The 21,435-nt window shown below is 57.6% G+C and overlaps 1 protein-coding gene across 1 annotated transcript; it reads left to right on the forward strand.

The window, feature by feature from the left end:
• Positions 1-1,244: 1,244 nt before the first annotated feature.
• Positions 1,245-5,566, forward strand: ZNF696 (zinc finger protein 696). The gene is given in 3 exon segments (XM_023741636.1): positions 1,245-1,464; positions 2,636-2,736; positions 4,413-5,566. Coding segments are annotated over 2 exon segments (1,173 nt in total). The 5' UTR covers positions 1,245-1,464; positions 2,636-2,717.
• The last annotated feature ends 15,869 nt before the right edge of the window (positions 5,567-21,435 follow it).

Below are 21,435 nucleotides of genomic sequence, written 5' to 3' on the forward strand. Positions count from 1 at the left end.
GTTAACCAATGTCATAAAACAACATGTGTACTTGTGTTTCATGAGAAACTATTTGTTCTGTAAGCCTTCACCTGAAGTACAATAAAAAAATAAAAATAAAAACAATGGGCTCAAGCATAACAACAATTGTGAGCATCGGAAAGTGTTTCTTCAGTTGTACACAGGATCCCTGTGAGTAGGAACCAGCTGAGCAACACCTAACAACAAGAAGAGAAAATACATACATTCGGATAAAGGGATTGGGTGTCATTTGGTGATTGGCTAAAACTTTGCTGGCTTCGATATAAAGGGCCAGGCCAATTTTTATTCTTCTACCCAAGCACGGCAGAAGCATTTCAGAGTTTAATCATCGGGGAACCAGGAATTTCTACCCCGGAGTGTAAGAGACAGGTTCCGCGGTGGCGGCCTGAGTTTTCGAAGGGTAGACGAGTGAGGCTGTTTGCGCATGCGTGGAGATCATAGCTTGTTAAAACGAGTTTTCTCCATTTTTCTTGGTACATCTGCTGGTTTCTGAAAAACAACTTAAAGGAAGTTACTCAAGTTCCTGGAAAATTACTGCCAGTCATCAAGGTGGAGTCTTCTCAGGCTCACAGAGTTTGGGGTCTGGGTATACACCTGCGGTCCAGCTTCTCCACCTCACCCCAGAATGTGGTGGGAAGGCCTGGGAGGGTTTCGCGGAGATGGATCTCAAAGGACGAGGGGCCTTCCAGATGGCCGAAAGTGGTGACAGGGAAGCCCCTGGAGCAGGGGCTGGAAGAGAGAAAGGAAGGTGGACATGAAGGTCAGAGACAATGGAAGGGCCTTGCATGCGACGCTACGAACTCCGCCGTTAGGAACCGCAGAGGGAAGGCTGCACGCTGCGCGCGGGGTCCCCCGGCCGCCCCGCCCCGGGCAGTGCGAGAGTCCTGAGGAGCCCTCCCCACCACCACCAGCCACCAACACGGCCACGCGCCGGCTACCGGGACCTGCGAGGGCCGCCTTCGCACAGCGGGCGCGAGGTCCTCCAGCCTCCTAGAGCGTCACCGGAAGTGCCCTGGCCGCGGGGGCGGGAGGAAGCGGCGCTTCCGGCAGGCGGCCGGGTCGGGCAAGGGGAGTGGCCGCGTCGGTGGCGGGTGGGCCGGGCATGGTGGCGGACCGTGGGGCCACGCCGGAGCGGCAAACTGAGGCAACCACCGCCCGTCCCGAGGACCCCGCCGCCCCGCGCGGCGCGTGGCCACTGTCCGGCCGCTGTGAAGCGCACCGTGAGCCGGGGTTCCTCTTGGTCCTGAGAGCTGAGCGCCGAGCGTGGCCGTGGAGCCGACACAGGGCCTTCCAGTCTCTGCCGCCCCTAGTGCCTCGTTCTCCACTCGGGCGCTTGTGCCACCTCGCCTGGGCCTGTTGTCAGGGTGGTTCAGTTCGGCCCCTCTTCTTAAGATTAGGTCATTTCCAGGAGTCTTCTGTAAACGGCTTGGCGATCAGGACCCTGTAGGTGAACCTCTGCAAACGTCCGGGATTTCCCCGTCAGCGTGGATTCTTGGACGAAAGCGAAATCAGTGTTCGTTCGGAAGGAAGCCTTCGTAAATGTTAAACCTCCCCCCAGCCAAGCTGCGTTCCGTCTGTCAGCTGTGCATGAGCAGGCCTGTTTCCAGAATCCTTGCGAGTTTTTAAAAATTCTTTGCAGTTTCATAGTAAAAAGCTGGTATTTTAAATTGCATTTCTTAATTGCGGATGAGGTGGCGCTTTTAGAAGAGTATTGGCCGTTTGTTTTTCTTTTGTGAGCTACCTGTTCGTGATCTTTGCTGTTTTTTAGTCTTATGAGTTATGAATCTCTATTTTGCAAATATCCCCTCCCCCGGTTCTTTTTTGTAAACATTGAATTTCCTCGTGTAGTTCAGTCTGGCAGATTTCCCTTTGGTTTGTCAGGCTTGGAAAACTCCTTCCTCATCCCAAAATTGCACTATTCAAATAACTTTTATCTTCTTATTTTTTTTGTTTCATATTTTACATTCAAATCTTTATGATTATCAGTATAGTTTTAAAAATCCGTAAAAATTCTCCCAACATTTGAGGACCGAGAGAAGGCCCTGGGCATGTTTGATGTGGAGCTGGAAAACCACAGCCGGCAGCCAGCAGACCTGCTCCTAACCTGCGAGGGCAGGTGGAGGGCCAGCATGGTGACCCTGAGCCCCTGGAGGGTGGCCCAGGGAACCTGTTTCTGAGGGTGTCTTCAGTTAGAATCCTCTTGCTTTCTAGTGACAGAAACTCTTCTCAAACTGATTTAAACAAAAAAGGGAACTTTAAGGCGGGCTGTGGTCTTAGACGTGAAGGACAAATCAGGAGAGGCCTTTCTTCAGCTGGCGTCCCTCCTGGGTGGGTTTCCTCACAGGCAGGCTGCTTGCCCTTCCCTCCACGTCTCCCACCAGCTCAGCAACCCCTGTGGAAGGAAGGAGTCGGTGGAAAGACACAGAGGGCAAAGAACAGCGTCAGGGCTGGGGTCTGAGCAGTGCTGGCCGAGTCACAGACTACTGTCCTGAGGCGGGTGGGCTGGGTGAGGAGCTGGTTCCTCAGGGTCCCAAGGGTGCTCTCCCCCTCCTCTGTGACCTCATCCCACCCACCCCCACACTCAGACTCACTGTCATTCTTCACCTTTACCCAGGCGAGACTCATCTCCGCTCCTGGTGCCCAGTGGAGTGAGGAGGAGCTCCGGGCCTGGGTCACAGCGCGCCGAGGAAGGCAGCATGATGGACACGCACAGGGGTGAGGGGCAGCGGGCGCGTTGGGGGGGATGGCCTGGGCTAGGACACCAGCCTGGGCTCCCCGGAGGCCGTGTGCCAGCTGCCGCAGGGGTGTACCTGGCTTAGGCAGCATCGCCCCAAACCCGTCTTTCCTGGCACAGCTCACTCATCCGCCACCCCTGCCGGCAGCCCTCCCTTCTTCCCTCTCCGTCCTGGGGCCTCTGCCCGCGCTCTCCTGGCACACCCCCTGCCTGAGACTTCTTGAGGACAGTAGTCCTATGTGCTGTGTCTCCAGGGCTCAGCAGGGTCACAGGTGAACGTCAGAGGCTGGAGGAGTGAGAACCTGCCTAGCCTCCCCCCTTGGCCGCCCGCCCTCTCAGGCCCCTGGCTGTCAGAGCTTAGACAGAATGCACTGAGTCGTCCCCCCACGCGTTACTGTTGCATCCTGGTGCAATTGGCACCAGCAGTACCGCCATCTCACCTCGGTGCGGACAAGTGCCCTGGCCCAGCCTCTCATACTCCTGCTCTTCTCTGATGATTCTCGTTCCTCCATGGGAGCCTGGGCGGATACAGGGCTGTGGCTGCCCAGAGCGCACATGCTGACGCGTGCACACACACCTGCACGCGCCCACACACTGGACGCACATCAGCTGGCACACGCACACCAACACACCTGGGGCTGTTTCTCCATGAGTTCAGAGGAACCCCGTGTCGGGTGATTGAGCTACCCTATGTTCAGCCACACTCATCCCTTCCTGGGGGCGGGGGTCCCCAGAGGCTCCACCTGTTGAAATTTAGGTGCTCCAATCCCACCATCTCGATGGCTGCCTGCGGGCAGGAGGTGGTCGTTCCCCTGCTAGGTGTGCTGGCCTGCAGTCCCGGCCTTGTGCCGAGCAGCCTTTGATCACGGTTCCTGCCCCTCGAGAGAGGCCACACACAGCCAGCATGCTTGTGTCCCTGTATCCTGCTGCCTTTGTCCCAGTGGGCACGTGGTCTGCCATGAGCACACAGTGCTGGCTTACCCAGCTGCCTCTGCCGCTGCCCAAGCACCTTCTGCTCTCGGCGTGGGACTCTTCCCCAAGCCGGGCCCACGGCCCTGTGAGGTGGCCTCTCCTGGTGCTGGTTTCTGTGTGAGTGAGGACTCTTGCTGTCAGGTGGCAGAGCCCTGTGGGTGGGTGGGTGGGGGAGGATGGCTAGGGGTACGTGTAGTCTTCGAGAACCAAGGTCAGGTTCAAAGCCAGTTGTGAGACATAATCAGACTAGCACATGTGCACCGCTGGCTACTCCTGCCCTGAGCTCCCAGTGCTTCGCTGCCACTTCACTCTCTGGCTGCCCACCAGGCTTCTTTCCAGGCTGTGTGGCAGAACAGCGAAGCCCCCAGAACCTGGGTGTGTGTCTTCTCCCTTCCTGAGACTCAGGTGGCTAAGGTTAGAGGTGCAGCCCTTCCAGAGGCACAGGTGCAGGACTCCTCTGGTCCCCTGTCCACTCCTGTATCCCCAGTTGTAGGGAGTGGGCGAGGCACACTGGGCAGGGACCATACAGGTGACATAGGTGTCTGCTGCACGCTGACTGCATTGTCCGTGTTGTTACCGGTATGTTACCACAGAGTGCCAGTGCTATCTTAAATCCGCGTGCACCTGTTTGTCATTCAGTAGCATTTTCTTATGTCTAAAATCACACCTGACACCTCTTTTCCAGCTGCAACAGCTTCCTTCCTGGCACTGGCCTGCGCACATTCTGCTGTGGATGGAGGGGCTGCGAGCACAGGGCTGGCTCTGAAGCAGAAAGCTGCAGAAGACAGAGAATCCCGGGGGGAGTCTCTGCAGGCGCTGGGATGGCCCAGCCCCTGTGAGAAGGAGGATGTTGTGGAGGGGCCCGGGGCCTCCCCTGGTGGGCCAGGCACCCATGAGAAACCTGGTAGGCAGAGCGGCCAGGGGAGCTGTGTGTCCCGGCCTCCAAGCTCCAGGACACCACGAGGAGCGCCCTGGAAGGGGCGGCCTTATCCGTGCAGCATCTGTGATCGGACCTTCGCGTGCTACTCGGATGTGGTGAAGCACCAGAGCATCCACGGGGGCGAGAAGCCGTACGCGTGCAGCGACTGCGGGAAGGCTTTCATCCACAGCTCGCACGTCGTCCGGCACCAGCGGGTCCACAACGGGGAGCGGCCCTACGCCTGCAAGGAGTGCGGGAAGACCTTCAGCCAGAGCTTCAACCTCATCCGCCACCAGAGGATCCACACGGGAGAAAAGCCATACGAGTGTGCCGAGTGCGGCAAGGCCTTCAGCCAGCGGTCGGACGCTGCCAAGCACCAGCGCATCCACACTGGTGAGAGACTGTACGAGTGCCGCGAGTGTGGGAGAAGCTTCATCCACAGCTCTAACGTTGTACGGCACCAGAGGATCCATCACGGGGAGAACCCCTATGCGTGTGAGGAGTGCGGGAAGGCCTTTAGCCAGAGCTCCAACCTCATCCAGCACCAGCGCGTGCACAGCGGGGAGAAGCCCTACGCCTGCCGCGAGTGCGGCCGCGCCTTCAGCCGCAGCTCTTTCCTGCGGGAGCACCGGCGCATCCACACCGGGGAGAAGCCCTACGAGTGCGCGGAGTGTGGCCGCGCCTTCAGCCGCAGCTCTTTCCTGCGGGAGCACCGGCGCATCCACACCGGGGAGAAGCCCTACGAGTGCGCGGAGTGTGGCCGCGCCTTCCGCGCCCTCTCGGGCTTCTTCCGCCACCAGCGCGTCCACACGGGCGAGAAGCCTTTTCACTGCACTGAGTGTGGGAAGGCTTTCCGCCTGAGTTTCCACCTGATCCAGCACCAGCGGGTGCACAGCCTGGAATGAGCCATCACGGGGTGAGTGTGCAGTGGGAAAATGTGTAAACACGATCGCAGGGTGTGGGAGCAGTGCCTTTAAAATATGAACACAGCTAGCTTCCTTCCGTGTGAGGTCAGGAAAGCGATGAAGCCATCCTGGGAGTTTGTCTTGCTTGTGTGAAGGGCTCCGCGGTGGTGTGCCGCCGCCTTCCTCGGGAGCAGTCAGAGTGGAGGGGTCAGAGGGCAGCTCTGTGGGAGGACGTGGAGGTCTCCCCGGAGGGAAGCAGGTGTTCTGATCACCAGGTGCCTGGGCCCGGCTGTTTTATGTGCTGCCCTTGGCGCACACTGTCTTCTTTGCCAGCACACTACCCCCCATTCCAAGTATCCTCTTCCTGGAGATGCCTTGCCTAATCTGCTCTCTCCCCCTCCTCCATGCCCGTGTTCGCTGCAGTCAATTTTTCATTTTCATGGCACTTTGTTTTTATTTTTTCTGAGATACAATTTACCTACAATGAAATGCATAGACTTTACATCTTCAGCTCTATGAGTTTTAACAAATATGTCCTGATCTTTATAACCACCATGCTGTCAAGATACAGACTGTTTCCATCATTCAGGAAGTTCCCTTGTGCCCCCTTCAGGCTGACCTTCCCTATCCCCAGAAGCACCCACTCACCTGGTTTCTGTCACTGTAATTTGTCTTGCTTGTTCTAAAACTTGGTATAAGTAGAACCATATAGGACATACTCCTTTTATGTCTGGGTTTTTTCTCTGCTTAATCTGTTTGAAATCCATCCATGTATCAGCATTTTTTTTTGGGGGGGTCCCTAGCACTTTTGAAAAAGTCAGTAGTCACTTTCTACCTTGTATCAGAGCTATATGCATATGTCTGTCTGTCTCCATCAAATGATGAGTCCCTTGAAGCCTGTGGTTATTTTAGCACAGGCCTGAGCACAGAGCAGGCACTCCACATAGGAATAAGTGAGTGAAGCATGTGGAGGAGATTATGAAAGATAGGGATGGAGGGGGGCTATACAAGGAGATAGCACTTCACTTGTTTTGAAGTGAAGAGTAGAATCTTAGCTGCTCGGAGGACCGGCCGGGTAGAGGACAGAAGCCAATTGTTAATCATGATATATCGAAATTTATATTATTATTCTGTGTAGTAACACAGGATTTCACTGTATTTGAAGTAAAGACTTTGGATTTTTGCATTACACTAGGTGTTTGAGAGTCCCTACTGCTACAGAACAATCATATCGTGTCTATCTTTGAGGTATTGTTGGTCCCATCCCCCATAAAACGTGAGCTTAGGCTACAGGGTTGTACAGCCTGTAGGATCAGGGTTGCCTTCAGAGTGGCTTCTGTGGTACCACAGTTATTGGGCTACGGATTTGGGGCCAATGGCGAGGTGGGAAAGACCCCCAGAGAGCCTGAAGGGCCCTAGGTTAGTGGTGCCTCCTAGGTACCAGTAGAAGCCAATGCAATTGCTCTTTGGAGGAAAACTTCCCCTACTTAGGCCCTGTAGGATTCCTGCTAATAAGATCAGACAATGAGCTTACAACTAAAGATCACCAACTACACAGGAAGGTGGGTCACAATGATTAGTGTCAACAGTAACAGTAACAGCAAACAGCAGATATAAACCACAGAAGACTGTAGGTACTAAAATTGCCAGAAAATACAGGCTACAGAATAGTTATATATGAAATATTTAAAGAAATAAAGGACACAATGATAGTGAGGAGCAAGCAATAAGAGACTATCAGGCATTACTAGGCACGGTATTTTAAAACAGAAATTTTAGAAATGAAAAATATAAGTGTTGAAATAAAACTCAATAGGTAGGTTAAATAGCAGATTAGACAGAGCTAAAGAGAGCATTAGTGAACTGGAAGATATAGCCAAAGAAATCGAGAATATGAAGCAGATGAGGACATGAAAAATATCAAAGAAATGTTAAAAAGATTTGTAGAATAAAATGAAAAGCCTGTCAAAGATATGATAGGAGTCCCAAGAGGAGAGTAAGAGAATGAAGGAGAGGAAATAGAGTAAAATGCCATGATTATGCAGCTTCCTGTATAACCTGATTGGCAATCGGCTCCCATCCTCCACTCAGCCCCGGGCTCGGCGGGGCAGATGGGTGTATGTGGGAGGCCACACCCAGGCTCCCTACTGCAGAAGCATGTATGTGGGGGGTCGCCCTCCCGTTCTTCCTGAGGGGGACAGGCCCCAGGAAGGCTGGCTGGAGGGTCCCAGGCCTCGCCTTCCTCACTGTGGATGTTCACACTCGGGCCTACACCTGCCTTCTTGGGGATCTCCTCACTTGCCCCCAGCACCCCAAGTCCACAGTAACCTAAGTCACCCCCTTCTAGAAGAGCCCATGGCAGGCACTCCCTTAGTGGCAGAGGTGGGGGCAGGACCAGGTCCAGCCTCCTCCTGCCCTACCTGTGCTCGTGAAGGGGGGTCGGGGGTAAGACTGGGCACTGAGGGTCCGAGGAACCCACAGCCCTCTGGGTAGCTCCTCAGCCTCTGTCCCCATAGTGAAGCAGAACACACTTGCAGCAGAAATTTTATTATATACAGTTCCCCGACATTGCCCTAATAGTGAAAAACCACAGAAGAAGCTTCACGAGATGGAGCTCAGCTCTCACAGTCCTTACGGGCTGAGGCCGCTGCCAGGACTCCTCCCCCTGTGCCTTGCTGTAGATCTTCTCCAGGGGCACCGCGAACCCCTGCACCTGGGGGGAGGAGTCAGACCCGCACAGCAGGAGCCTGAGCACCGCCCCCGAGTGAGGACGGGACCCACCCTAGCCAACTCATCAGGGCCCGGCGCCCCACCACTCAGGGGTGTCCCCACCCCCACCCCTCTAGGGGTGTTGGGCAGCATTGAGGACCCAGCTGATCGGGCAGGGAGGCATGGGGCCCAACGCTTGGGGTCACTGCACATCAGGGTACAGAAGCCTCATCAGGCTCCCTGTCCCCCAGCCCCAGCCGCTGACCCCTGGGGTCTGCTTATCCTCAAGACCCCAAAGCTGAGAGGAGAGGGACCCCAGGGCTGGCTCGAGGACTGGTGCCTGGGGTGGGGGTGGGGGCTTGCACACAGGGATCCCTGGTCAAGGCCACTGAGTCCAGGAGGGCCAGTCGCTGACCCAAGGGTCATGGGAAGGGGGGGCCCTGCCTGCCCACTGCAGCCCTGAAACAGGACTCGGGGGGCCCCTCTGCCCCACCCTGAGGACTGTTCCTTCGAAAACAGGATGGCTGCCCCGGGGTATGTGGGCTTCACAACCCCGCCCCCCCCCCAGCCCACTCACCAGGCAGTGCTGATCCTGGGGTCCAGGAAGTTGAACTTGGAGGTGCCCACAGTGACCTGCTTGCCCTGCTCCTTGTCCGCAGCTCGTGTGCACAGCCTCAGCAGCTGCTCCTCCAGCCTCTCCAGCCGCCCCTGCTGCTTCTCCAAGACACTGGCAGGACATGCAGGCTCTGAGTCTCCTCAGCCAGCCCACTGTGCTCCCCCAGGGAGGAGACAACAGCCATGGGCCCTGGGGGACACATGGGGCTCTGAGTCTCTTCAGCCAATAACGGATAAATTGAACTTCATCAAAACCAAAAACTTTTGGGTCTCAAAGGACACCATAAAAGAGAGAAAAAAGACAACCTGCAGAATGGGAGAAAATATTTGTAAATCATATATCTGATAAAACCAAACCAAACCCATTGCCACTGAGTCGATTCCAACTCATAGTGATCCTGTAGGACAGAGTAGAACTGCCCCATAGGGTTTCCAAGGCTGTAAATTTTTATCAAAGCAGACTGCCACATCTTTCTCCCATGGAGTGGCTCGTGAGTTTGAACCACCGAGCTTTCAGTTAGCAGCTGAGTGCTTAACCACTGCACCACCAATAATTCTTATATATCTGGTAAGAGATTGATATCCAGAATATATAAAGAGCTCTTACAACTCAGCAATTAAAGGACAAACAGCTCAAATTGAAAAGTGGACAAAAAAATAGACATTTCTCCAAAGATGTAGAAATGGCCAATAAGCAAATGAAAAGATACTTATTATTAATCATTAGGGAAGTGCAAATCAAAACCACAATAAGATACCACTTCAAACCCGCTAGGATGGCAATGATTAAAAAGACAGATCACAGCAAGTGTTGGTGAGGATGCGGAGAAAGTGGAACCCTCATACGCTGCTGGTGGGAATGTGAAATGGCGCAGCTACTTTGTGATTCTTCAACAAGTGAAACACAGAGTTACCGTGTGACTCGACAATTCCACTCCTGGGTATACACCCCAGGCAAACTGAAAACACACAAAAGCTTGTACATGCATGTTCATCGCAGCACCGTTCACAATAGCCAAAAGGTGGAAACAACCCCGGTTTCCATCCACAGAAGAACAGACACACAAAATGTGGTCTATCTGTACAATGGAATCTTCCTCAGCCATGAAGAGAAAGGAAGGCCTGACACGCCACAACGTGGAGGAACCTCGGCGATGTCATGCTCCGTGACAGAAGCCAGACACAAAAGATCACGTCTTGTAGGGTCCTCTGACACGAAACGTCTGGAAGAGGGAAATCCACAGAGACAGAAAGTACGTCAGTGGTTGCTGGGGGGGTGGATGGGGGTGGAAGGATAGGGGTAACAGCTAAGGGGTGTGGAGTTTCTTTCTGGAGTGATGAAAATGTTCTAAAACTGATTGTGAAGATGGCTGCAAGCTCTGTGAACATCCTAAACACCGCAGAGCTGCACACTTTAAATGGGTGAACGATGCGCGGAGCGCTGGGCCAGGAGCCCCACTGCTGGCGGCCGCGCCGGAGGCGGGGGCTTTCTCCTAATGTGGTGCTGCACTGCTCCGAGTGTTTGTTCTGTACAAGTTGTCGTTTATAACTCACACGATCAGAAAACGATCATCGAAAAGAAAACCGCGTTGGCCCAGGGAGAGTTAAGCATGTCTGAGACCACCGGGCACCTCCTGGGTCTGCTGTCCCTGCTGGTTCTGGGGGTGGCCTGGGCCTGCTGCGGCTCCACCTTCGCCTCGGCCACCTGCTCTTTCTTGGGCTCCATCTGCCGGGCCCCCACATGCACACACGCACACATGCACGCACACACGAACGCACACATACACCATGGGCGCACACGCGTGCACACGTGCACACACACGAACACACACATACAGCATGGTCGCACACACGCACACATGCACACTTAGGCACACATGCACACACACGCATGTGCACAGCCCTCTACTAGACTAAGGCTCCAGCCCAGGCACACGCGCCCCCTTCACCCTGCCCCCCACCTGCATCCACCGGGGCCCTTGCGCACACAGCACTTTCAAGAAAGCCGCCAAGGAGGCGTGGAAGCCGTGGCCCCCTGCCGATGAGGAGGGGGCCACAGGGCACCGCGCGTCATCATCTCCCGTGACTCCCAAGGCCGGTACCCACAGCCGGTCCTGTCCACGACCCCTTCAGGCGCCGAGCGACCTCGCACTTTTGCCAGTCTTTTTCTCCCCAAATAAAGAATACAGATGGTAACTGAAACCATCTGCGCTCCTATCAATCCTTCTAAATAACAGGGATGCTGCCCCCACCCCCACTGTCATCACAGACTGTCTGCAGCGCTGCATGGAGCCGTCCACCGTGGCTGGGCCACGGCCAGAGCGGCTGGTCTCGCTCAGTGAAACGTAAAGTGACGCGGATTCCCACTCCTCCCGCTCGGGCCTGCGTCTTCCATCACCAGCACCACCGGGGCCCAGCCCGGCCTGCAGGGTCCAGGAGGGGGATCGGCCCCTCCCACCCCGGCCGTACCTTCAGCTTTGAGCTGGGGTTCAGCACGACATACTTGATGAGCCCCTGGACGTTCTCCGTCCACAGTACCAGCCATGTGACCACGTTGTCTGAGTGCACCCCCTTCCAGTGGCAGCTGGCCGAGGGCTCGGGCACCTTCGTGTCCCTCTGGCGAGGGGTGACCACACACCTCAGGACCCAGCACTGCAGGCCTCTGAGTGACCGGTGGGCTGTGCAGGGCGGGGGCTTGGGGAGGTCAGTGCGCTGGGGGCAGCTGTCCTAAGCACCTGCCGTAGCTGACGACCATGTGTCCCGGCGTGACCCTCCGCTTCAACACCATCTTGGGGTGGTCACCACGACCGTGGAACAGCCCCGGTGGCTCCGTCTTTAGATTGCCTGTTTTCCCGGTGACCGTCTAAGACACAGTGGCCAAACTCTTGCTGGAGTTTTTCTGCCTCTTTTTTCAGATTCTGAGTTAACGAAATAGTATGTATTCGTTAGTATTGAAAAGCACAGCAGGACGTTAAGCACCCCAGAGTTCACCCCAGACTCGCACCTACTCTGATTGATCTGGCCTCTTGGAGGCCCTTTGCTTTCCTGAGGGGACGTTGGGTGCACAGTCATGCGTGCAGAGAGCACGGGCGCCGGCCCGCTCGCCCACCCCACACGTCATCAGCATCTCGTTCCAGCCTGTTGCTGGGAGTGAGGCCAAGGCATGTTTTGGAGTACACTGGGTCACCACGATCCCTCCCTCAGGTCCCCTCGGGTCCCCGGGGAGGCCCACACGTGGCAGATATGTGACTTGAGCTATGTGAAATTGAGTCATGTTTGCAGACGTCCAGCTTCGTCCCTGCACCCACGTGCCCTCTGTCAGGTTTGTGTTTACACCAAGGGCATTTCAAAAAGCTAGTTGGCATCTAAATGCACTCTGGGTGAGCTGAGCAGTGCTGTCAACACCCTCAGGGGCACAGAGCTGGGGGGCAGAGTCACTGGTCAGGATGGTTTGGTGAGGGGGGTCTCCAGGATGGCGCGTGACTGGGGCGATAGGCATGCAACATGACCTTCCGCCCGCGATCACCAAGACCACAGTGCGCGCCGTCCCCACCTGCCATGTGGGCACCCCAGGAGCAGCTGACCTGTCTCTCACCCTGGGACAGGGCCTTGCCTGTGGGTCTCCATGGAGCCCTACTTGTCCAGGTGCTTGATGACCCTCCTCTCCTTGGCCATCACTTCCTGTGCCAACCAGAGACACGAGCTCCTACCACGTCCAGCCAAGCACCGTCCTGACAGTATGGGCCTCCTCCCCAGGTTGGGCCCAGCCACAGGAATTGACTCTCCTGTATCCCCAACAAGAGCTGGCTTCAAAAGGCTCATGGGTAAGGGACCAGCATTAAGTCGAAAGGCCACACACTCAGGGGCAGAAGAGCCAAAATGCACAAGACCGACTGCCCAGGTGTCGGTGAGGAGGGGCCGAGGCGCCCGGGGAGGAGGCAGCCCTGCCGGCCTGGCCGGACAGCTTGTCATAAAGCTGAGCCTCATCCACCCGGGACCATCGACGCCAGAGACACGAAAGCACAGGCCGTCAGGACTTGGGTCAGCCGAGAGCTCTTGGATGGGGCACGAAAAGCACAAGCTGTGGAGGCGTCCACCAGCCACAGGAGTGCTGATCACGGAAGGAAACGTGAGAAGCTGGACTCTGTTAAAATGCCCACCTCATCCACAGACAGAGAAAGAGGGAGGGGAGGCCATGGCCCAGGGCAATGTCCACAGTGTCTGTCCCCAAGGAAGGACGGTGTCCAGACTACGGAAGAACTCCTGAAGCCCCCAAGTGTTACTGAACCCTAGAAAGCGGGTCCTTGTCAAGCACGCTCAGACTTGCCAATTATCTGGACAGCGGTCTTTGAGAAAGAGAAAGTAACTTTACTGCCACACGCAGAGCAAGGAGCTGGAGGAAGTTCCTCCGATCCGGCTCCCCGAGCTATGGGTAGGCAGGGCTTGTACGTGATTTGGGCAGCAAGATGGAGGCCACACGGGTGTTCTTGGGAGGGAAAACTCTAGAAGGCAGCCAGGAAACAGGAGGTGACATGGTTCTTGTCCAACCTCTCGCTGCAGTGTAGGGTCCGGGTGATGATTTTCCTTCTGATTCGTTCCTCCTGTTGCTGCATCCTCTGTTGAGGTCAATCAGTGGTCACAGCTGGCCCTTCTGCGCGTGCGGGGTGGGCCAACTCCGGCTTGGGCTAGTTTAAGGACTAAGGGAAGTTTCCTGGCATTAGTAGGGTCAGGTTACACGAGGAACAGGCAAGCAACTCGATTTTAAAAGAAAACGTCCAAAAGGCGAAACAAGCACCGTGAGGGAGGGCTCCGCGGAACCTGACGAGCCGCGCTGCACCCCAGCCGGCTGCGAGGGAGGCCTGCCGGGGCTTCACACGTGCTGGGGGCCGGACACAGAGCCGCCACCGTAGGAACCGCATGGCAGCTCCCAACGGAGCCCAACACATGCAGGCCTGAGGCCCAGCAGCCCCACTCCCGGCCCACGCGGACAGAGGGGTGTGCGTGTCCACACAGGCCTGCACACTCACAGTGGCCCAGCCTGGAACCACCCAGACGTCCGTGAACACGTCCATCAACAGGACGAGGGACACTTCAGCAGTGCCTCTTCACACGAAGAACAAATTACAGGTTGTGGACGCCGGGGACACAGCCAGGGGACACAGCCGGGGACGCAGTCGGGGACGCAGTCGGGACGCAGCCAGGGGACACAGCCAGGGGACACAGCCGGGGACACAGTCAGGGGACGCAGCCAGGGGACACAGCCAGGGGACACAGCCAGGGGACACAGCTGGGGACGCAGTCGGGACGCAGCCAGGGGACACAGCCAGGGGACGCAGCCAGGGGACACAGCCGGGGACGCAGTCAGGGGACACAGCCGGGGACGCAGTCAGGGGACGCAGCCAGGGGACACAGCCAGGGGACACAGCCAGGGGACACAGCTGGGGACGCAGTCGGGACGCAGCCAGGGGACACAGCCAGGGGACGCAGCCAGGGGACACAGCCGGGGACGCAGTCAGGGGACACAGCCGGGGACGCAGTCAGGGGATGCAGCCAGGGGATGCAGCCAGGGGACACGGGACACAGCCAGGGGACATGGACACTGTGGGGACGCAGCATGCGTGTGGAGGTTAGCTCACACAGAAGTAGAACTCCACTTTGAAACACCAGAAAAGAGTAAAGCTTAACATAGCACCCTCACTTTCAAAAAGCTTCACAGCAAATCTTTCTGTTTCCGGCACCAGAAGACCCCTTCCAGTCCCTCTCTGGAAGCCGCCTGCCCTCTCAGCCAGGTTTGGAGCTCAGTGAGGTTCCCCCTGGCGGGCCCCTCCAGTCCTGAGAGCAGAGTGAGGTCTCCCTTGGCGGACCCCTCCTGTCCTGAGACCAGCAGCCACCAAGGCCTGGCAAGGCCACGTGGGAGACATGGCCAGCGTGAGGGGCCTGAGGTGGCCGCCGCATCGCCATAGCACATCCCTTCCGCTAGTCGGTGAAGAAGTTATTCCGGAAAACTTCCTTCTTCGTATACTTATTGTCGTGGATTGAATTGTGTCCCCCAAAAGCATCTGTCAGTTTGGCTGGGTCATAATTCCCAGTCTTGTATGATTGGGTACCATTTTGTCATCTGATGTGATTTCCTTATGTGTTGTGAACTCTATCACTACGATATGATAAGATGGATTAGCAGCGGTTATAGTGATGAGGTCTACAAGATGCGATAGTGTCTTAAGCCAATAATTTTTGAGATATAAAAGACAGAAGTGAGCAGAGAGACATGGGAACCTCACACCACCAAGAGAGCACTGCCAGGAGCAGAGCGCGTCCTTTGGACCTGAGGTTCCTGCGCTGAGATACTCCCAGACCAAGGGAAGATAGATGCATCACAAGGACCTTCCTCCAGAGCCGACAGAGCAGGCATTCCCCTGGAGCTGACGCCCTGAATATGGACTTGTAGCCTACTGGACTGTGAGAGAATAAACCTCTGCTTGTTAAAGCCTCCACCTGTGGTATTTCTGTTACAGCCGCACTAGATGACTAAGACACTCACGGTCCAGCATCTTCCTGTAGAAAGTCGCTACCTCCTCAACTGCTAGGCTCAGCTTCCCAGGCTTCCCTGCAGGCACCACATGTGAAGTCAGGGTGGCCCGCTTGCCCACCTGGCCACACGACCCTCAGGTCACACTGCACCAGGAGCAAGGGGTCAGCAGCACAACCTAACCTACTAAGATCCCCATACCTGTGTGAGGTGACCACCTGGACTGCCTGTGGGAGCCCGAGAGCTTCCTGGGACACTTCGGTTACTCACACCTCTCCTGCTTTCCTGGATTTCTGCTACATTCAGATGAGAGTTTATGGTTTAGCCACAGGTGCATTTCTAAAACACTGAAATCACGTAATTACAGAAGCAAAGTTCAGGCTTCAAAGCAGAAGAGTACAGGTAACTGTCGGTGCTGTAACCTGAAAATCTTCACCTCTTTCCCCAGCTGTTTTCTACATTTTACTGTGAGATGAGCGACGTCAGGGGAACGGCGACTAAGCCGCCAACTGAGCTGCTGATGGAGGAGCTGAGGTGGTGGCCATGAGGGCGTTCACGCTAAGGTTCTTTCAACTTTTCTGTAGGTCTGGGAATTTTTCATGATAACACACTGGAAAAATAAATAGCAGTTTGGTAACTAACAACAACAAAGACATTGGGAAGGCCTGCTGTTCACGATAAAACAGCAGCTCTTCTGTCCAAAACTGGCTTTCTGGAGGGACAGAGACCACCAGAGGAGAAGCCTGGGGCCGAGGGCTCAGCCTGGCGTCCGCTCTTCAGCACGGCCCTGGGCTACACCATGGCCTCGTCCCTCAACCCGAAAAGGCCACTTCTCTCCGCGTTTCCGGCTGAGGGCACGGGCTATCAGCCCAGAGAACCACGTGGGCCGTCCAGGCCAGGGGAGAAGGGGCAGCCGCTGGGCAGAGCAGGTGGCAGAACCCTGGGCAGGAGCCCTGCCAGACCACCAGGGGACACAGGGCCGTGTCCTTGTGCCAGCCGGACCTAACTGGCCAGTGAGAGGCTACGCTGACTTCCTGCGGTGACTGAGCACAGGAGTCTGGTGTGCAGGGCAGGGGTGGGGCGCTCCTCTCGTGCTCATCGTCCTCGTAGAAACAGACTCTGTCCAGGAGAGGCTCCCAGGAAGGAGCAAAGTAGGGCCCCTGTGCTCCAGCTGCTGCCACTTTACCGCTGGGTCACTCCACTCCTCCTCCCGCCCGGGATGAGAGAGGAGACGGTGCGCCCCATTGAGTCAGCCCCAGGCTGCGCCGCCTCCACACCAGCTCCCCCAAGCTCGAGTTCACCAGGCGCTCCTGGAGTCCTGCACACTGGGGCCTTCCTCTGGCCCCTCACAAGTCAGTCACCTCCACCGCCAGGAGCACCGGCCCCAGACCCCTGACACGATTGGAGCCATTTCAACCCGACTGTTTCTGGAATCTTCCGTGGAGACCCTGAGTATCTGCCACCAGCAGCAGCCACGCGGCCCCTGCCCTCCTCCCCACCAGCCAGGCGCAGCTCTCCCGGCGGCCTTCCTCTGGGCCCTGCCGGCCCCGCGGACCCCTCCTGGTGAGCGTCAGCGCCAAGTCAGTGACCACCCAGGACATCTGGGGCGGGGCGGAGCTACTGGGACCACCTCGGCTCAGGCTCTTTGGAAGCGTCGGGCGTTTTCACTCACAAGCGTCCCAGATGCCTCACCCACACATGCCAATGGCTCCCCCACATCCCGGGAAGGGGCTCGCAGGAGCCTCCACCAGAGAAGCAAAAGTCAGGGGATAGCACCAACGACCAGCAAGAGAGCCTGGACGCCGCGTGCGCCCCAGCGACGTTCCAGACAGTGAGGACACAGCGGAGCACTGAGACCGGTGGAGACCCCTGGGTGCGAGGGACCAGCGGGTTTGGGAAGCGGATGCGGCAGGGTGAGCGACTGTAGCAAGCTCAAATCCGGACAGCACGGACTCAGGCCCGCACGCCACGCTCCCACCGAGACGCGCCAGACCAAGAAGGGGCGACGCCGCCGCACCCGGGTGTCGGGAGGGCTGTCCCGGGCGGGAGGGCTCAAGTGTCCGCGTGTCATCAGACGCAGCTGCCGCGCTCTCTTGGGTGCACCACAGGTCACGCTTACAAAGGCAGCGAGGGGGACACAGGCCCGCCCTCAGCGCGGGGCTCTGCTCTGGCGGGAGGGGCTGCGGCAGGGGTCTGCCCTGAGCTACACACGGTGACACCCCCTCCCACGACAGCCCGCAGCAGCGCGGACATTGCGGGGCCGCGGCCGGGAGGACGCCACACCTACCCACCCACCCACCGGGCGCGAGGCCCACTGGCCAGAGCCCCCTCGGGGAAGGCGGAGGCCCGGGAGGGGTGCCTCCCGGCAGCAGCAGCCCGGCCGCGCGCATCGCAGCTGGGATTCAGCGGGACGGAGCCGGCCGCGCGCCGCGCACGCACACGTGCATGTGTGGGCCCCACGCACGCACGCGCTCGGGGACACGCTCGCGCAAAGCAGGCCCGCCGAGAAAGCCCGAAAACCCGGCCCAGCGGACACGGGGGCGGGGAGGAGTCTGTCTCGCACGCGGCTCCTCCACCCTTGGGGACGAACCCAGGACCCCTTGGGGACGAACCCAGGGCCGACACAGCCGCTGATCCCCCTACAAGCACCCCCCGCGTGCTTCCCTTCTCCCGCAGTCCCGGCCACACCCCCCACGAAGCTGTCGCTGTCCCGGCCCCACCGCCGCCCTACACCCCTCCGCCCGCATAGCACCAGCCTAGCGGCTCCACTGGCTGGTTCGCGCCCACTCTCGAGCCCGAACAAGGAGCCCGGGGAGGGCGCACGCCAGGTGCCCCGTGAACACCCACGAGGCATACCTGCCGGGTGCGTGTGCTTCCCTCGAGGTAAGACGATTGAGATTCACAGCACCAGAGGCTGGGCGGAGGGACACAGCCCAGGTGTCAGAGCCCTCTTTAGGAGACAGTTTAACCTGCCTACTTAACAGGACACAGTACTAACACAGGTGAAGTCCCGGGACCACGGGAGTGCCGCTCTCCTGGCCAGCGCAGCCTCCCCATGACGCCGTTTTAGACCTACTGTAACTAGCACTGTGAGATCCTTCCGATAATGTGCACCTCACCCCAAACACCAGAGCCCAGGCAGCTGAGGCCCCCTCCCCACGGCTCACCGCCGCGGACACCTCTATACCCGTGTCCCCTTCGGAGCAGGCAGCTGCTCCCCGTTGGGCAGTGCTGACTCTGCTGCCTCGTCTCTCTCTCTCTCTCTGAGGATGTCGTGCGCCCTGACGGCGTGCAGCAGGCGCTCTGCCCAGTGGGGGCTCCCCGTGCACGGACGGGGGCAGAGCTGGCTGCACTGCCCTGTGGGCCTCAGCCTGCTGCAACTCTCTGCATTTTCCACCGACATGTAGTGGCTGGAAGCACACCCCGAAAGGAGGCCGCTGCCCTCAGTGGCTCCAGCTCCAGGCCCGGCCCCCACAGCGCGTCACGGAGCACCGAATGCGCAGGAGGACAGAAGCACCTGGACTCCCCAAGGACCTACTTGGTGCCTGTGCTGGCGGGACTGTGCGCAGTCTCCCGCACAACCCCGACAGACCCCTGCCTTCTGAAATTAGACCATCCAGACTCGTCAAAGGGATCCTGCAGAACACACATGCCACCATCACCTCACTCCACACCGAGAAGGTATCCGACCAAGCCCAGCGCCCCCGCGTGGTACAAACCAGGACTAGAGGGGAGCCCCAACCTGATACAGGGCATCTACAGACAGCCCACCGCAGACATCATGCTCGACGGCGAAACCCTGGCCGCCTTCCCGAAGATGAGGAATGAGATCAGGGTGCCCAGTCTCGAGACTGCTGTTCAGCATTGTACTGCGGGCTGCCAGCCCGGGAAATTAGGCAATAAAAAGAAATACGAGGCATCCAGATTGGACTTGTGTGCAGAAAATTATAAGGAACCCACTAAAAAAACTATTAAAACAAACATGTTCAGCAAAGTTGCAGGAGACAAGATCAATGTACAAAAACCCATTGCATTTCTATACACTAGCAATGAGCAATCCAACGTGACATTAAGAAAACAATTCCATTTACAATAGGGCCCTGGGGGTGGGGGTAGGGGCCACAGCAAAGCAAAGCGTAGTGTCTCCACCTGCCGCGTCTTCGCTCCTGGCTCCTGTGGGGACAGTGTCCGTGATGCAGCCACTCCCAGGGTTTTGCTTTCTCTCTCCGCGGACAGCCTGCACCAACCCCGCCAGCAGCTCCTGCTCTCTGATTTCTCTTTGCTCCTGCTTGGCTTTGCGCCCCGTGCCTTCCCTCACTGTCTCCTCCCCCGTAGGCCAGCCCACCTCCTGGTCCCCTGGCCCCCGGCTCTGCCGTCACCGCCCTCTCTCTCCTCTGCTCTGTTACCTTCTAGTCTTCTCTCCTTTGGCCTCAGAGCACCTCCTTCCCCTGATTTGTCTGTCTTCCTTTCTCTTTCCTGGAGACTGTGCTCTCTGACGGGCATCTGTTATTCTCTGTCTTCTCTTCCACCCTCAGGCCATGCCCAGCATTTCATCTTCTTCCTTAACGCTTTCCGCCCACATTTCTTCTCCGTCCTGGTTTTCTCCATCTTGCACCTGTTTCCTTTCCAGTAGCTCCTCTGTCTCTTCAAGGTTGACTAGCTTTGTCTTCATGGGAGCTTGAGCCTGTCGGGCTTCTTTGGTCCTCCTCGGCCATGCCCCAGCTGGCTGTCCCCAGACCCCAGCGCCCCGCCGGCCGTGCAGGTTCCCCAGCGCCCTGGTGGCCACGCCCCTTCCCCAGCGCCCTGCCCCTCCTGGCCCAGCCTGACTCCCCATCAGTCTCCCTTCCTGGCCTTGCGGTGTTTGCAGGCCTCCCAGCGCGTCTCTCTTTAAGCCCTTTCTCCCCTTTTACTTGAGACGGTGTTTCTTTTTTCTTCCCTTTTTCCCATTCGCTTCTAATCTTCAGTCTTTTTCCCTGGCGGCTTTCTCTCTGTGCCTTCTCCTTTCCTGAGGGTGCTGGACGGTGGGATGCTGCGCCACCCCTCTGGCCAGCTTTGCCCTCCAGAGCGGCGTGATCCCCTCTGCTGTCTTCTGTCCCCAAGCACGTCCCCAAAGGGCCATCTGCATCTCCCTTCCTGGGCCTTCTTGTGGCCTCAAAACCTTGCCCAAGATGGAAAGGACAGATGTCAGCGCCCAGGCAGTGTCACCTTACCACGTGGAGCACATCACCCACATGGATGGTCCCCCGCCCCTAACAGGGACCCCCATCAGAGGGTGGCACAGTGGGAGCCTTCTCCTGACAAATAAACACCTCCAACTAAGGCATCAGGATGGCATCTGAGGCCTCAGCCCCATCCTTGCCGGAGCAGCGAGCAGCGCGGGTCACCAGAGCACACCTTCCATCTGCCTGCTCCTGACGATGCCCATCCTGCCTGTTTTGTGGGCAGCTTTACCAGGTTGTCATCTGCACGGCTGGGCTCTCTGCTCAGGTCTGTAATATAATGTTCACGCGATGGTGTGAGCCGTCTGCTCACGTACGGAGCCCACCACTGTAAAAACGGGAGGTTCGGCAGGACTCTGCAGAGGTCAGCTGTCTGTTGTGGATTTGTTCCACAAGTGTGGGTGTACGGCTTCCTGTGAGCCTGCCCCCAGGGTCACTGCGGCCACATCTGTCCCCCTCCCATAGTCCATACAAGGGGTGGGGGCAGAGGCACAGGCCCTGCGGCCGTCACGCTAACCAGTCATGACCACGGAGCCCAGTGTGGAGAGCTGACCAGCTGATGCCCTGGCCGGAGGAGGCGGCCGACGAGACGGTGAGGTCACGTGGACCACCAGGGACGGAGACAAACCCAGGCAGGGACAGAGTGACAAGTGACAGGGAGGTGGCAGGCAGCTGGCTGGTTTAAAGAGCACGAGATGCTGGTTGAAGGAAGCCAGTTCGACACACTGGCAGCTAGTTTGATGTGCACGATTGATCACGGCCAAGGCCTCGTCACAGCTGCCGTCTGTGATGTGAGAAAGTGAGAGGGGGAA

This window comes from Trichechus manatus, unplaced genomic scaffold, assembly GCF_000243295.1.
Source record: "Trichechus manatus latirostris isolate Lorelei unplaced genomic scaffold, TriManLat1.0 scaffold00185, whole genome shotgun sequence".
NCBI classification, from domain to species: domain Eukaryota; kingdom Metazoa; phylum Chordata; class Mammalia; order Sirenia; family Trichechidae; genus Trichechus; species Trichechus manatus.